At 41.0% G+C, this 15,536-nt stretch overlaps 1 protein-coding gene across 12 annotated transcripts in view; it reads right to left on the reverse strand.

The window, feature by feature from the left end:
• DOK5 (docking protein 5) overlaps positions 1 to 15,536 on the reverse strand; it is a 62,384-nt gene that overhangs the window by 16,672 nt on the left and 30,176 nt on the right. For 6 of the 12 annotated variants that reach the window (XM_072879305.1, XM_072879297.1, XM_072879299.1 and 3 more), the window contains exons 2-4: positions 11,430 to 11,537; positions 705 to 819; positions 485 to 625 (exon numbers count right to left, since the gene is read on the reverse strand). In XM_072879305.1, coding sequence (XP_072735406.1) covers positions 485 to 625; positions 705 to 783 — 220 coding nt within the window. In that variant the 5' untranslated portion in view covers positions 784 to 819; positions 11,430 to 11,537. Of the gene's footprint in view, positions 1 to 484; positions 626 to 704; positions 820 to 1,219; positions 1,807 to 11,429; positions 11,538 to 15,536 lie in introns of those variants that run through there. The other 6 variants (XM_072879298.1, XM_072879296.1, XM_072879301.1 and 3 more) reach the window with 4 other exon arrangements.

The following is a 15,536-nucleotide window of genomic DNA, read 5'->3' on the forward strand; positions in this document are numbered from 1 at the left end:
ACAATTAATAAAAATGTGTGCATAAATAAATACATTGCAATTGCATTTGTGCAGGTAATTAGTTAATTTGCATAGAAAAGTCAAGTAGTCATGGGCTGAGGTTTTGCATGCAATTACTACTATTTATTATTTGCTTTACAGTGTTGCCAAAGAGCCTCAGTCACAGACTGAAACTTGTACAGACATCATACAAGAAAACACACAATAAAAGATAGCCCCCATCTCCAAGATCAACTAACTTGTCTGAGAAAGAAAAATGCTATTCCAAAATAATTCTAGTTACCTTACTTATCTCTGGTAGCAACTAAAAAAATACCAAAAGCCAAAAAAACTCCTAAACAAACAAAAAACCCCCCACAAAACAGGAAAGAGGGCTTGGAAAAACAATTTTGCACCAATTTATTTCAGATATTTGTATACACAGTCCAAAAGATTTTAAAATAATGCTATTAAAGATGTAAAAGTTCAACATTTATGTACCTACCACTCTGCTCCCTCTCTACTCCAGATGCCAACAGGTCAGGCTCTCCAAGGCTAATGTCATTAATTCGTGTTCCAAGACACTCCATCTGCAGCACCTTGCACCACTCATCTGCCTCAAGTTCTGTATAAATGCCCAGAAAATCTGTGTGTAAGTATAATACATCCATAATTTCACAACTAATGCTCTTATGTTTTCTAATGTGCGTTGCCATTTTACCCACCTGACTCACAAGCAAAGGTTTTCGATGTGTCATCATTAAAATAAATGCCAACAGCATGCTTCTTTGTGCTTTTTGGCATTCGCAATATATTCTTCACATTATTGAGCTCTGTGACCTGAAAAAGCACAATTTGGAGTTTTAATTAGGAGCTTGAAAAGATATATATCCATTATTGACTGAAGAAGGAGAGAAAAGAATTATATCATGTTGCAAAGGACAGAGAAAAGGAGAGCATGAACATGCCTTTGATTGCTCTTAAAGAAATGCAGCCTTGACATGAATCACCTTAGACAACAACTTGAAGACCCTGGATGATGAAGCAGCCACGTCCTCCAGCTCTCTCTTGTCTGTACGTGAGCTTCAGTGCAACACCACCTGAACAGGATTTTAGCCAAGGGGCAGGTAGAATCAAAGCTCACTCCCATTTGAGAAATATTTACATGAAGGACATGAGAAAGACCAACCTGATGTAGCAGAAGCAAAGAGAGGTGAAGATAAAAATCTAAAGGATTCACCCATTTGGAGGAGAAAGTCCAGTTCCAGAACAGCTTTCATCGTGGAGGACAAAACTGTGAGAATGGTGAAAAGCTGCCCTCTAAATTATTTTTTGATGGAAAGTTGAGGATTTGTTAGAACAGTCCACTTAAAAAAAAAAAAAAAAAATCACAGTTTTAGTTATTAGAAAGCTTTTTAGCTTTAAAGATTCACAGACTTGTAAACACAGATTTCTGTTGCCTGGTTGCCAAAAACTGATTGGAAAAATAGCTTTCACACCAAAAAAATAAACATGTATCTGTTACCTTGTATACAGCTTTAGTAAATACATACTACATACAATTGCTTCATATTTCTAACATCCACTTTTCACCCTCACAACCGTAAGTAACACTCCTAGATTTGACAGAAGAGGAATGCTTCATTATTTAAATTCCTTTTAATACAAAGGTTAACACCCAGACAGGGAATGAGGAAGTTACATTTAAATATTCATTATCAGAAAACATTCCACTGATTCTTTTACATGGTAGGGGTCGATGAGAGAGAGAGAGAAAGAGGGGGAATTTAACAGAAACGTTCCCAAAGCTGTGCAACCTAACAACTTCACTGCTTTGGTCTCATTAGGCCTGTGGGATAGTTTCCTATCAAACTGTGCCAACTCTAAACAAAGACATGCAGCAATTGCCTTATAGATAAGACTCAGGAAGTATGAAGAGTTATCAGTGTTGTAGGGTCCAGCAACAGAAACCGCTCCTCTAGAGCATCTTGGGCTCCCCAGCACACCCACTGCACCTCTCTGGCCCGTCATCCTAAGTCACTTTCTTCTTGCAGTCAATTTATTCCCTTCCAGCAGGGCAGAACAGACAGCAAAAATCACATTTTCAAGCAAGACCCCTGAAAAGGTAATCTTACTGTGAATGGAAGGAACAAGGAGCAGTTGGTGGGCAACGTCTCCCCAGAATAAAAATAAGCAACACATCCAATGTCCAGAAACTCACTCTAGGGGCCGTAGCAGAAGGAAATAATGGAAGGAACATCCCATGGGGAACACACCAAACCTTCTGCATAGCTGCCAAATTTAGAACTCAGGTTTTTATAGCCTCCAGGTTCAAGATTTTGAGAAGTGTCAAAACTTAGACTTCCTAACTGTGCTTAATTTTGCATGAGCATTTTTTACTCTTCCAGGAAATCCTGTGATGGAAGCACATCCCCCAGTACTAACAAGACACTCGTCGTTAAATATGACAAATCTGTCATAATCTATTCCCATCGTGCTCAGCACATGACAGGTCAAGCACAAATTGCCAGCTGCCAAGTTCAACTCATATATTTTTCTCATATGCCAAGAAAGGATTCAAATGCAAGAGGAAAAAAAGAGCTAGACTTTTTCGTTCAGGACAGCAACCACCCTGACATTTATACTGAGCACACTTACATTTTCTGCAAGTGAACATGCTAATGAAGTTTTGTACCTATGAGTACAAAAGTTAGCAGAAGCAGAATGTAGCCATACATTTTGGTAATGAATCATTTAGCTAGCTAGGATTTGTCCTAATGGAAAGCTTATTTCTTAAAATCAGGCATGTCACGCTCCTACTGCTGGATATCCCAGCAATTGTCTCTGGCGTGATGAATCCTGAGGATGCTGTGACAGGGCTCAGGGAGATCATGAAAGGTTTATACTCGTCAGAGAACAGCACACTGCCTCCCCATTCTGGCTCAGGAGCCAAAAGCACTTTCAGCAGGTGGGAGGCTCAGAAGTACCAACTGCTGCGCTGCTGCCCAGGTCCCCCATCAGCCCCTGGTGATGGGCGCTGCCTCAGCCCCTGCCAGGGAGACACCCTACATCCTAGTGAGAGAGGCAAAGGATGCTTGACCATGTGGGAGGCCGCTAGCTACTGCACGGGGCTGGGAAAGAAAAACCAACCAACCCACCCAAACAGTATCACTAATGACCCTGTGCTCAGACCGAGTCATGCACCTCCAGGCCAGATGGGAGCAAACGTTCATAACACTCCTGGGAACGTGAGAATGACAAGATTAAAACATTTGCTTTGTCTGCCTACACTAAAAGGAGAGAGATTTCTGATTACTGTTTCTTCTATTACGACTCCAACCTTGTACATCTTACCTTCACCACTTCCAGCATCCCTAAGACCACACTTTACCACCCAAGTTGTCATGTTTTATTCTCATTAGGGCTGCAAGCTGCAACTACTGCCCAATCTCCCTACATGAGCTCCTGCAGTCTCTGCATCCCTGGCACAGAGTATCCGTCACACATTTCCTCTCATTTCTGTACTACTAGAGACATCCTGTACTTTCCAGCCTCCACACTCCAATCTCCAGCTCACCCCTACCCACCCCAAGGGTTCCAAGCCTTGCACACTGTTGCTTCTGTGTCATATCCACACTGCAGCTCTACGACTGCATCACCTCTGGACCCAGCCACGGGGACTGAGATTTGCTCCTGCCAATATCTCAGATACCTGCAGTCTCCCTCCGGTCTAAGGCTTCACATCAGCAGCAGTTGGTCATTCCAACAAGATCTACCCAGCACAGACAGTAGGGCAGAAGCCACAGACATGCCTTGCAACCAAGAATTTTCTTTCTTTAGGTCTCCCAGTCAAGAAAAGTTTCACCAAAAGTTACACAGCAGCTCCTCCACCATCCTATGCCCCAGCACAGCAATCTCACTTCTCCTCCTGCCAAGTCAGGATAGCCACTTTATGCTACAGTCACTTCAATGGACCATTACGGAGTTGTGCAAAAGTCAAGGTGTCCAAAAGTATGGTGGTTGGGTGACTTGACCTCATGACAGCATAAGTGACAACTCCTGCATTCCCCTTTGGAAACAACTAAATACAAAAAAGCATGAATATAATGGCATCATTGTTTTGGAGCTGAGAATAGCAATAATTTTTTCCTCCTTATCATAAATTCCTCTCAAAAGGCAGTTACTTACTGCAGTAAAGTACTTCTTTGTAATCTCAAATGCAGAGTAATACATTCCAATAGAGATTTTACAAGAATCAGCTCATGCTTAAAATCCCAAAGTTCATCCTTCTGAACAGAAAAATTTGTTTTTATTTGAATATGCCTTCTCCTACATTCGCTTTTTATTGCTGTACTCCCTCTAAGCATACTGTGTTATGAAGAAGACAATGCAGATTATCTAGGACATTATTTATCACAGTATTCACAGTGGTCTATTTTGCTTTCCTGGGGTATCAACCAGCAGTTATTCATCTCTCTAAGCAAAAACTTTCCCTAAGTCAACATAAGAGCAGAGGATGAAGATAGAGAGCAGACGAGTGTGCCACTGACCTGGGTGCTCGTGCAAGGGCAACTCAGACGGATGGCCTTTTCCCTGGGTCTGCAGGGCAGGTGTACAGGGAAGGGAGGAAGGAAAAAGGGGTACAGAGAAGGGGTGAACATGAACAACTTAATTATATGAGGATGATTTTTTTTAATGTGTTTATAAAGCTCTATCCTAAGCCCCTTCCTCATCACTTTGCCTCTACCTCCGAGTGCTGTACACTAGGAGGAGGGACAAGACGGGGACCCAATATAAGTCTGCACACTGCAGCAGTGTCCAGTAAGTCAGGTGCTTCCAGGAATCACCTTATGCCCCGTGTGAATGCAGACTGCCCGCGCCGCAAAGCACAGCAGCTATGTACCAAAAACACACTCCAAGAGCCCTGGCTCACAGCCTGGTCAAATAAAATTGCAGGCGATTTCACCCCTTGGATGATATCTTGAAGAAATACTGAAATCAATAGTATTGTATCATTATTTTCACTGATCATCAAATCCTTTGTAACTCATGTTTTAGCTCTGAACTGGGAAAAAAAGGGTATTTACATTTGGAGAAATCCTAGCCACAACATTTGGCGGCTCCTGGGTTATTTTGTGCTGCATTGACTGTTTGAGAGCTCTTGTATCATGGCATTTCACAGAGCACGGTCTGAAAGTCTTCACATGCATCTGAAGATTTCCTGATGGCATTTGCTTCTGTTGAGCTGCACAAGCTGACACCAAAGCATCTCCCTTTGAAGCGTGACAGACAGGTAGCCCCCGATTCTGACCTCTGCCTCCGGTCCAAATGTCTACACTAATACGCACACACTCTAGTCTCTTCCCAGCTGGTTTCAGACTAAGTTTTTCTTCGGTACCCGACCTAGCAGACACAGGGAGAATAACAGACAGACAAAATCTGGCACTCTGGGACTGTCTGAAGTCAGTGGCACAAGTGATAGCATGCAGAAGAGTCACTTGAATTCAGACTTTCAGCTCCTGCATGCCTTCTGTCCTGGAATTTGGAAATTGTCCTGGAACAACCTTGCGGCACCTGATTTTTGTGTCTGGCAAAAACATACTCAATAAGCAGCTGACCTCTCTTCCTTTTTGGGACTGAGCCGCTAAAGTTGCCTTCACCTTTCAGAGGTTCAGAGGTACGCCAGTATGGTAATAGCCCCTTCTGGCAAGACCCAGCTTTAGCCAAAAGCTATTCCTGCTGCCGAGGCTCAACAGTGCACCTGCACTCCTGAGGGAGAAGTTGTCTAAAGATCGCTTGGTATCTGACCCGCCGTGTTACCCAGCAAGGTGCTTCAAAATGCCATCATTATCCCAGATGCCTAAACAGCCTTCCTGTTGCTCACCCTTATGCAACAGATGGTTCAAATTGTCTGGCACATATGCACCGATTTCACACTGAAGAAGTGGCAGGCTGCTAATGTCCCCTCTACCGTGCTTTTGGAAAGGAGTCAGGAGCCAGGAGCAGACACCAAACACCTGCAAATATTTGAGGCTGAAGTTCTCTTTTTTGGCATTTTTTAAAAAACTCTCCTCCTGCCAGGGCCTTGCAAAACAAGTGTTTTCATGGTTAGTTTAATTCATGTATATTTTATTTGTCCGAGATTAATAAGTAATGTACATTTATAAACTTAATTCTAAAAAGGTGGGTAAACAACAAATATCAGACCTAAGACAGTATTAACAGAGAAATCACAAGAATGATATTTCATTAGGGTTAAAGACCGCCCTTTGCATGCTTCTCCCCTTTACTTTCAAGCCTCCTTTATGTTAAGATGACAAGCCATATAATTGAAATACATTTCATTAGATTAAAAACTAAAATACTTGCAGAGCTATGTGGTAAGAGAGTTCTGAACCAGGAACAGGGATTAATCATTCATTTCCCAACTGACAGTACAAGCAGACGGAGCTTTACCCTGACCAGATATACTCAGGCAAATATTCTTCCATCTCTCCCATTCCCTTCAAAAACATGCCAAACACACAGTTTACTAAAAATGGCCTTTAGCATTCAAACTATTGTTTGAATTAGTACATATTTCTCAAATATGGGTAGCCTTTCAGAGCACAACACAAGGGAGTATATTTACTGCCTACACAACTGCCACATTCAACGGTTTTCAAGTATCTTGTGTTTTAATCTTAATTAAGGACTTCATGCTTCTGTCTTGGCTTCCTGAGAATTCCTCCCATGATGGGTACAGGCAGAACACTTACCAGGACACACCAGGGGAACATTTAATGGCAAATGCTGCTCCTGCTGCAATTCCAGCCCAGTCCTGCTTATAAGATTTGCCTGTACATATCCAACTTACTAAGGATACATAACAGTAAAATTTTATATAGTTTTAAAAATATTTATTTAAAAAGATAAATATATATACATATATAAAAATAAAATCTACAGCCATGCCTATATCTCCCTTTCTTCAGTGGGAAAAATCATCAGCCGCTAGTTTTCACTTGCTCACGTACAGAATCACACGCCCTGGCCATAACCCCGCCATAGCCCAACACTGGCTTAGTCGAAGAAATGAAAGCCAGAACAACCACCAGATTTAGAGATTCAGTTTTTACCATCCCTCTCAGAGGCTGCTCCTTCGCTCACTGTGGAAGCGAAGGGTCAGTGGAGCCATGCACAGGGCAGGTCCTTCCATACGGAAGGACACATACCTGCCCCACAGACTTCCAGTGAGCCTCACTGTATGGCATTATAGTGAAGATACCAAAATATCCTGACAAGTTACTTTAATTCTTTTAAAGCCTCAAACTAGACATTTCATTCATAGTAAGTGATAGTATTCATTAAAATAAATGTTTAACAGCCAGTTATTAGCAGAGTGGTCATACTTTAAACATTTAATTTGCTACTGATACAGTTTTGCATTAGCAAGCCTGGAAAACAATTACAAATTACACAATTCAATTTTCCGAATGGATTATTCCATAACTAGACAGAAAGACTCTTTAAATTACTTCTGCTGTTTCAAGGCAAGATTAATACAATCGGATTAAAACTTAGACCCCCTCGAGGAATCAGTACATTCCTGTCAGCAGTATGCAATTAGTTGGGTTTGTATTGGAATACTAAGGATTCTTCTGGCACATTGCAAAGTCAAAAGTCGCTTGGAGAAATAATAATTTCTTCCTTCCTCCAATATTATTTTGTTAAAGCATATGGTAATGTGTGGTTGATTATTTACATTTACCAAGTGAAAACTAGACAGCTACCTGAAAGGCAACTCTCTGTGTAGATTTTGTAGCCTGGATCCTAATAATTTTCTCTCCCTTGTGGGACCAAATGACTTAAGTGAGCAATTTGCTTTGTGTATGCAAATTTTCAGTTCACTTCATAAGCTACAGATGACTGTTCTCAGATGACCTGTATTTTAGGACACTTTAACCTTTCTGTGTTTAAAAAAACAGAACAAGATTAGAAAGTATTTAAAGGTCAGTATTATTTAAAAAAAAAAGTACTTCTTTCTTTTGTTGTTTTAAACTTTGAGTGGCAAGGACGTCAAAATTCAGCCTCTGGTGCAGGGCTGCAGAAGAGGACACATACATCACGCATTCAAATGCAAACAAATTGGACCCCCTAATGCGACAGAAACACCACCGAGACACCTCAAACACTGCTTGTGACCCAGACTTCAAATGCATACAGGAGAGACCTTGACTGGATAAAGGTGCCAAGGAGATGTTGTACGGTCTGTCCACAGCAACTCAGCTTCAATGACTGGTACCACCACGGTGCCTACAGAACAAATGCTCTGGACAGATTCTTTCCACTAATAAATTGGAGTAACATTTGCACTTTAATTCATCACAGGAAAAAAAAAAAAAGGCAACAAAATGAAACAATTTAACACTTCAGTGAAGGAGGCAGGTGCTATTGAAAAATTAGCTCCATTAATCATTTTTCATTTTCTACCCTTTACAGTTTTATGATGGATTAAACATTCCCTGAGATTGATGGGGTGAGCGGGGGCTCCTCAATTTTCTAGATTTGATGCTGCTTTCAAGAACATTTGAGAATTGCTTCAGAACCCAGGTAGGAAGTTAATGATCATATTTCTGAAATACTGGTAATCTGTAAGTGAGGTTTTCCTCTTACAGTATCATCTATCAGACTGAACGGCATTCGTCCTTAGATTCATTAGCACAAGCTTATGACACAGTGACACTTGCCATGTTAACAGGACTGGCTGGGCTTCTCATTTCTAGGATTAACTTTATTGTCAGAGACAGTGAGAAGCAGCCTCCTGTCCAGGAGGGACAGAATTAGAATAGTCATAGAAAAGCCTCTACGCACCATCAAGCTGTTATGACAACAGCTCTCTTGCCGACCAAATGTACATCAAGACAACAGCAATGACTATCCTAGACTTCTGGATGATGTCTTGAGTACCAAAGTCCCATTAATATTATACATTAAAAACAGGTGACAAGTAGTGTTAGTTGAAGACTGCCATATTAAGTTGGTATTTGCATTTTTTTTATTAATAATTAACTACGCTTTTTGTAAGAATGAGTTCAACTACAGAGCAGTATAGAGCAGCAGTGACATGTTCTCCTTTTTTCAACACCTCATATTTAACACTGTTAGAAGCTGCATCATTCACCACCTTAGAATTTCACACATTTACAAAGCTTATTTAAAAAAGAAACCCATTTTTATCCACCTGTGCTCTTTGTAAATTAACACATTTAGCCAGAAAATGCTATTTAATATTCATTGGCTTCCTTTCAGTAAGGTTCGTTAAAAATAAACTGGACCCATCAACTTGGATAGCTGATGACTATAGAACTAGAAGACAGACTCGTTTACCATCACGGTGAAAAAATGGGGACACTGCAGAGCCCCACTGCCAAATAGCAACACTGCATAAGTGACAACCTACTGTCCTGGGCCATCACATCTAAACCGCTCTACTTGGTTAGCACTGCTTCATTGCAGAGTGGCAAAAGGAGTGATAAAGGTGGAGAACAAATGCTGATGGCAATGTTCCCAGCATATCTCCCGCAAATGGCAGCGAGATGGCTGCCCAGTCGTCCAGCCTGCCTGCACCCCAGTGGCTCTCAGCAAGCTCATCCGCAGCGTCCAGGCTGATGTGGTGCTGGGAAGAGAGATCTCTCCATTTTATACAGGAGGACTACAGGCTTTCTGGCAGAAACCTCAGCACTGCATCCCGTAATTTCGGTCTACATCCCTGGGACCTGAAGCAGACAGACGTTTAGGGGAAGGGCTCAGAGCACTGGAGCTGGCAGCCTAGCTCAGCAGGTCCAACACACCAAAAAACCATAGAAGCTCAGACTGATCATCTCAGCTATACTCAGCGTAAGACTCAGACCCCAAGACACCACCCTCCAATTCCTGAAAAGGATATAATCTTTTAGGATATAGGAAATTAGGATATAATCTATCAGTTCACTCCAGCTGGAACCAGTGCTTTCAGGAGTGCACGCTACATTCAAGTGACCTGCATTCAAGTTTCTTTTACTCCTCCAAAAGTGACTGATTGTGGAGTTTGACCATTGTTTATTCCTCTCAAATAAACTACCAGAGAAATCCAGATACTAAATTTATAGAAGAAGCAATATCTAACATTAAGTAACTGTTAACTATAGACTAAGCTTGACTTAAAGCTGAAAACCCCTCAAAGCTAGTGGGACTTTCTATGGTGCTTTAGTCTGCAGATCCAGATGTAGGAAACTGCTGTTAGGTTTCACACGTGACAACGAAGTGCTAACCTACACATTTTCTTGAAATAAGAGAAAAAAATCCAGCCTCATTTAGATTCCTCATGGATTTCATATCCATTACCTAATCTGAACTTCAAATCAGCATGTGCTGCTGATATATTGCATTAATACAATGGAAGAAATACAGATTTGCATCAATAATTGACAGAGCCATACTAATATAAACGCAACATTTCACACAAAGCTGGAAATTGTCTTATACACAGTGTGCAACCCTCACACACATCAAATAAAAAAAATGCACTTCTCATTACTTTTGAAAGTTGCTTAATATAAATTTGAATAGACTATTTCTGGGCATGACTTACTACAAATAGCCACAGGTTTTATGACCAATCAATTACAAATTATGTGGCATGTAGACAGACAAGTCTGAATTCAGATTCAGGATTCCCTCAAGATTTCCTCCTAAATGGATGTCAAAGTGAGTAAGTGCAGATCAGCCTCAAGCTGAGCTGTGCTCGCCAACTCCTAGGAATTTATGCACATAATTCCTAATCTTCTAATATATTAAGCTTTTGCCAACAATGATTATAAATTAAAGAGTTTCTTATTTTCATCTCCATGCCCAGGAGAATTACACATGTAAATTCTCAGATGAATATGAAATGTGCACATAACTCCAGAGAAGTGATTAGAGGGAAAAACTTCATTCTTTTAATACTGGTGAATTTAGCAAAGGTTTTCACATCATCATTGCAAGAAAAATTTGCATGTTGCCCTTCATTTCTGTAGCTCTCTACCGTCTTCCCACAGATGCAAAATCCTAGTAAAACGGGAACCTCTAAGTACCCAGCTTTTTGAATTCACACATTACCTTGGATGGTTGTTACCGTAATTATGAAGAGTAGTAGTCATTGCAAAGTATTTCAGATCTGATTTTAAAGGGCTGAGGAGAGAAAAGGACATCTCTAAAAATAAAGTAATTTTCCATTAGCTTAGCAAGATGTTTGCTACAAAGCAGAAAATAGAACACTTAGTCTGCCTCTACTTCACTGAATGGAGGAACATACAAGTGGGTTTAGGACCTTGGTAGTAAAAAAAGTTCCAATTTTCAGGCCAATTAATACATGACAACTTCAGATTTTATTCTTGATTGTACATTGAAAAAAAAGTTTGAGAAACAACCATATTACCAAGTCTTACCTTGTGATAGCATCTAAAGTAAGCAGCTCGTTCATCTGAGAATTTCTCCAGCCTCTTTGGCCCTTTGCTTGAAGCTTTTTTGAATACTAACCAGCATCTCTGGTAAATCTAGAAACACAAGAGAGTAAACTTGGCACCTCCAATGACTTGAACGTCACTAATATTTGCATAGAAGTTAAACGCATAAATCAGCTGTTGCTCTGGAGCTACGATTAACGACTCTCGGTAGCTTAGACAAAATGTAAAATCAAGCTAACAGATAGTTACATCCTATTTCTTTTGAATTACGATACAATCAGAAATTCTTACGAAGACAGTGCATGACTGCATGAAAGGTGCTAGGAAGAAAGAGCTGTAATTATGCTTGCAAATGCAGGGCTTTCTAGGAAACAGCTTTTGAAAAATAAAGTGAGACACTTTCCCATGTGGATTTGTTACCGGTTCCAGTCTTGCATGCTTAAGATGGACATGAAGAAAGCTTGAGTAGGCAGGTAGGAATGGACCTTCCGTCACACCAGTATGAGAGAGAAAACTGTAAGTGTATATTCTATGTATAAGGGTAAATCAGGATATATAAGGGAGAAGGAACTGAATTACTGGGTAACAAAAAAGACAGATCATTTAACTGTAGAACCCAGGACAACCCTGACAACCGGCATTTTGCTTTCAAGGTCCAGTTGAATTTAAATTCAAGTCACTTGGGGCAAACTCTGTCTGTGCAGAATGGTTTAAAAAACACCTTTCCATCTACAGCATTAAGCCACTTCATCTCTCAAACTTCTGCTGCCATTTCTTGCAATCTTCCCACCTATTTTTTAACTGTGGTGCACTTTCTACCATCCTCTTACATTCAAAACCATAGCTCTCAGCTTAGATAACATACTGGCTGCATAGAAGGAAAGAATTATAAGTCTTGCCAACTGTTCACAGCCTACATTTAATCAGTAATTCCAAAGTAACACCTGGTAAGTTAGAAATAAAACCGCCACTAAAATTAGGGTGATTTCAAAGAAAAAAGTCTGATCAGCTGTTATCAAGTAGTTCACAGCTCTGACAGAGCTCCAACACAGCGCACATTCACTGGAGTGATCAGTGATGAGACCCATCAAAACATCTCGCTGCCTCCAGCTAAGCCAGCACCCAACAGGTAACCAGCAGACAAGGCAACTCCATCCTCTGAACCCTTGATGGGGTTCTAACCAATGTATTCAGCACAAAACAATTATGCCCATGAAAAGTATCTATAAGTTTATTTCTGTGCCCAAAAATGATTGTTAGTTGACTAGCTGTGCTTCTTTCACTGGCTTTTACCTGTTTCTATAAAGATGTTAAGGGAACCTTATTATTCCCCCCAGCTTTATTATTCTGCCTCACATGTGGGCACTCATACTCCTGGCCCACTTGGCTGCAGAAGCATTTAGCATATGGACAGGCTGCTCTGATGCCAGGCACCAGCTGAACCTATCAAGATTTTCTTCCAATTTTCCAGCTTATTGGCCACTCAACCTGTTCTGTTTAATGCAAGGGTTTGAACTGAATTGTTCAAGAATTACAAGACACGGACTAAAATGAGAGCTTACCCCCAAAGAAGCAATTCAGATATGCACCCACTTCTACTGGAAGAGACTTTCTACATTTGCCTTCTGAGAATCTTGTTTGCTGGGCCCAGATAACCTCATCACACTTGACAAGAAAAACTGTCCAAAACCCCACCCAAAAGAGACTGTCAAAAGTTTGAGTATTCAGCCCTTTTGCTTTTCAAAAACCTATAGTTTTATTTTTAGCTGTGAGAAGCCCACAGAAGAGAACAGAATTCTTTAGTAATGCATTTGCCATTATACAACACACACAAGGACAACTACAACATGATGATGTCCTACTCAGACCATTTGCCCTCAGAAGCACCTCCCTGGGTCAGCAAGCATCTTGAAGCTGTAGCTGCAACAGTGAGCTCAGCAGCACACAGAATTAGGGGCAGAACAGGAGAGTAACATTCTAATACAAATAAACAAAGTTTTGCTCTGCCTCCAGCTGGGCACAGATCCAGGATGGTTATCGCCCTTCCAAATGCCACTAGGAGCATAAGCACTATTAACGATCAACTCCAGTCAAGCATGGTAGATGGCTGTAAGTTGGTGCTACTGGAATTTATTACTGCAGTTCAACAATATCTAATCCAAGACTAATTCTTAGACTTCGATCAGAATCAGGGTACAGCTGGGGGGAAAAAAAAACAAACAAAACCTGTTACATGTAAGTACCTCCAAGGATGCGAAAGCCGTATCAGCCTACAAAATAAATACTGGTCTTTGAGTTTTGGTTCCGCTCCCATATTACAACAATTCTCTAACAAAAGAGTCCCAGGGTTGGAATATATTATGCCAGTGCCTCAGGATGACATCATCGCAATCCAAGTAACTACACCTATAAAGAACAAATGGCATTCATGATGCTAACTTGAGCAAACTGGAGGAAAGTCAGCTCATGAAGGTCCCTCCCCTGAAGTTCCTCCTCCTTCTGTATGAGCTAGTCAGCTCTCTCCTCTTTGGGAATCTCTAGACAGAGAGATTCTACTGCAATAGTAGTGTAAAGTAGAATAAAGTATTTTGTTTTGATTAGAGACAACGAACAATTTTTTGTCTGAATATACAGTTCGGAATCCTGTTAATGTTAGTGATCTGATGGTTAACTCCTCTCTGCTGAGCTTATAGAAACAAACTTAAAAAGAAGACACATCCCCTCACTTGAAGCCTGCTCAGCACCTTCAAAAATGAGATAATGGACCCATCGACAATGGGTACTATTCTCACAGTTACATTTCTATGCTCCCATGACACATATATCTCACAGGTGAACATCCAGCACCATCTTAAGTGAGCATAAACTACATGATTCCCTAAACCTCTAGCAATAAAGCAATAAAAAAAGGGGGTTGGACTAGATTACCTTTAAAGGTCCTTCCAACCCAAACCATTCTATGATTCTATGAATAACCAATTTGGCAGCATCTGCCTAGGAGCACCAAAAGCCCTTCAACATAGTCAATGCACAGAAGAGATGATGTGGTGCCCAAGACAGAGAGCTAATCATAGACCCTGTTATGACCTACAATACAGAGCAAGTAATTAGGTCTTTGATGCCATCACAGTCTAGTACGTGTCTGATACTTGTCAGTATTTCTTCAAGTTGAAGACAGCACGTGAACTGTTTACATTGTCACAGCTGTTTTGACAGCAGCCACAAGAACCAGCCCCAAATGCTCTTAGGTGCCTATTCCGTCATGAATACTTAGCTCACTTATCCCTCAAATCAACATTTTCACTACTACTCCATGAATAGGAATTAGTTGAAAGTACTGCCGTAATTACTTCCACTCCAAACACTTGGGCTGACAGTGATTAGATAATCCAAACAGCAAATCAGGATCTGATGCGAGAGAGAACAGTAATAGCTGTCATTTGCATAACACCTAAAACTTACAAAGCTCTGCCTGTGAGATCTTCTGAGAAAGCCTAACTCCAAATTTAATTCGAGTATCAAAAATTAGCATCTACTTCCTATGGTCTCTCCTGAAAATTTCAGCTTCTAACAGCCCATCGAGCAGGTAAGAACGTAAAACTTGAGGGAAATAATGCAACTGTTTATGAAGTGGATCATCCAAAACCTAGACAGGTGATCCAATATGCATGTCCAAGGTCAGGTCAAAACAGTTCTATTTTTGGCTCTAAAGATCAGCTGATATAAATCATTACCACAACTGAAGTCAAAGAAGGAGCGACTTCAAAGGAATGATGCAATCTGAGTATTTGGATTCCTGCTCTCAGTGCTGTGCCTTAGGAACCAAGCAGGATTGCTCAGCCATCCCCGAGCTCCTCCTGATGCTGGAAATACACTGCGAAGCAAAGGAGCTATTAACCTCAGCTGGAACTGGTCAGCATCTGCCTGAGTAAAGTGGAAAAATTTCTTTTGACTTTCCCGGGTTTCATGGTTCAGTTGTGGTTTGAGAATACTCTCATGCAGAGAGGGAAACTGAAACCGGAGGCTCGCTGTCCTACGTGATGACCCAAACCCCTGGACTGTCCTGGAAACGGGTGTGGGGAGGGAGAC

This window comes from Ciconia boyciana, chromosome 14, assembly GCF_034638445.1.
Source record: "Ciconia boyciana chromosome 14, ASM3463844v1, whole genome shotgun sequence".
Taxonomy (NCBI): domain Eukaryota; kingdom Metazoa; phylum Chordata; class Aves; order Ciconiiformes; family Ciconiidae; genus Ciconia; species Ciconia boyciana.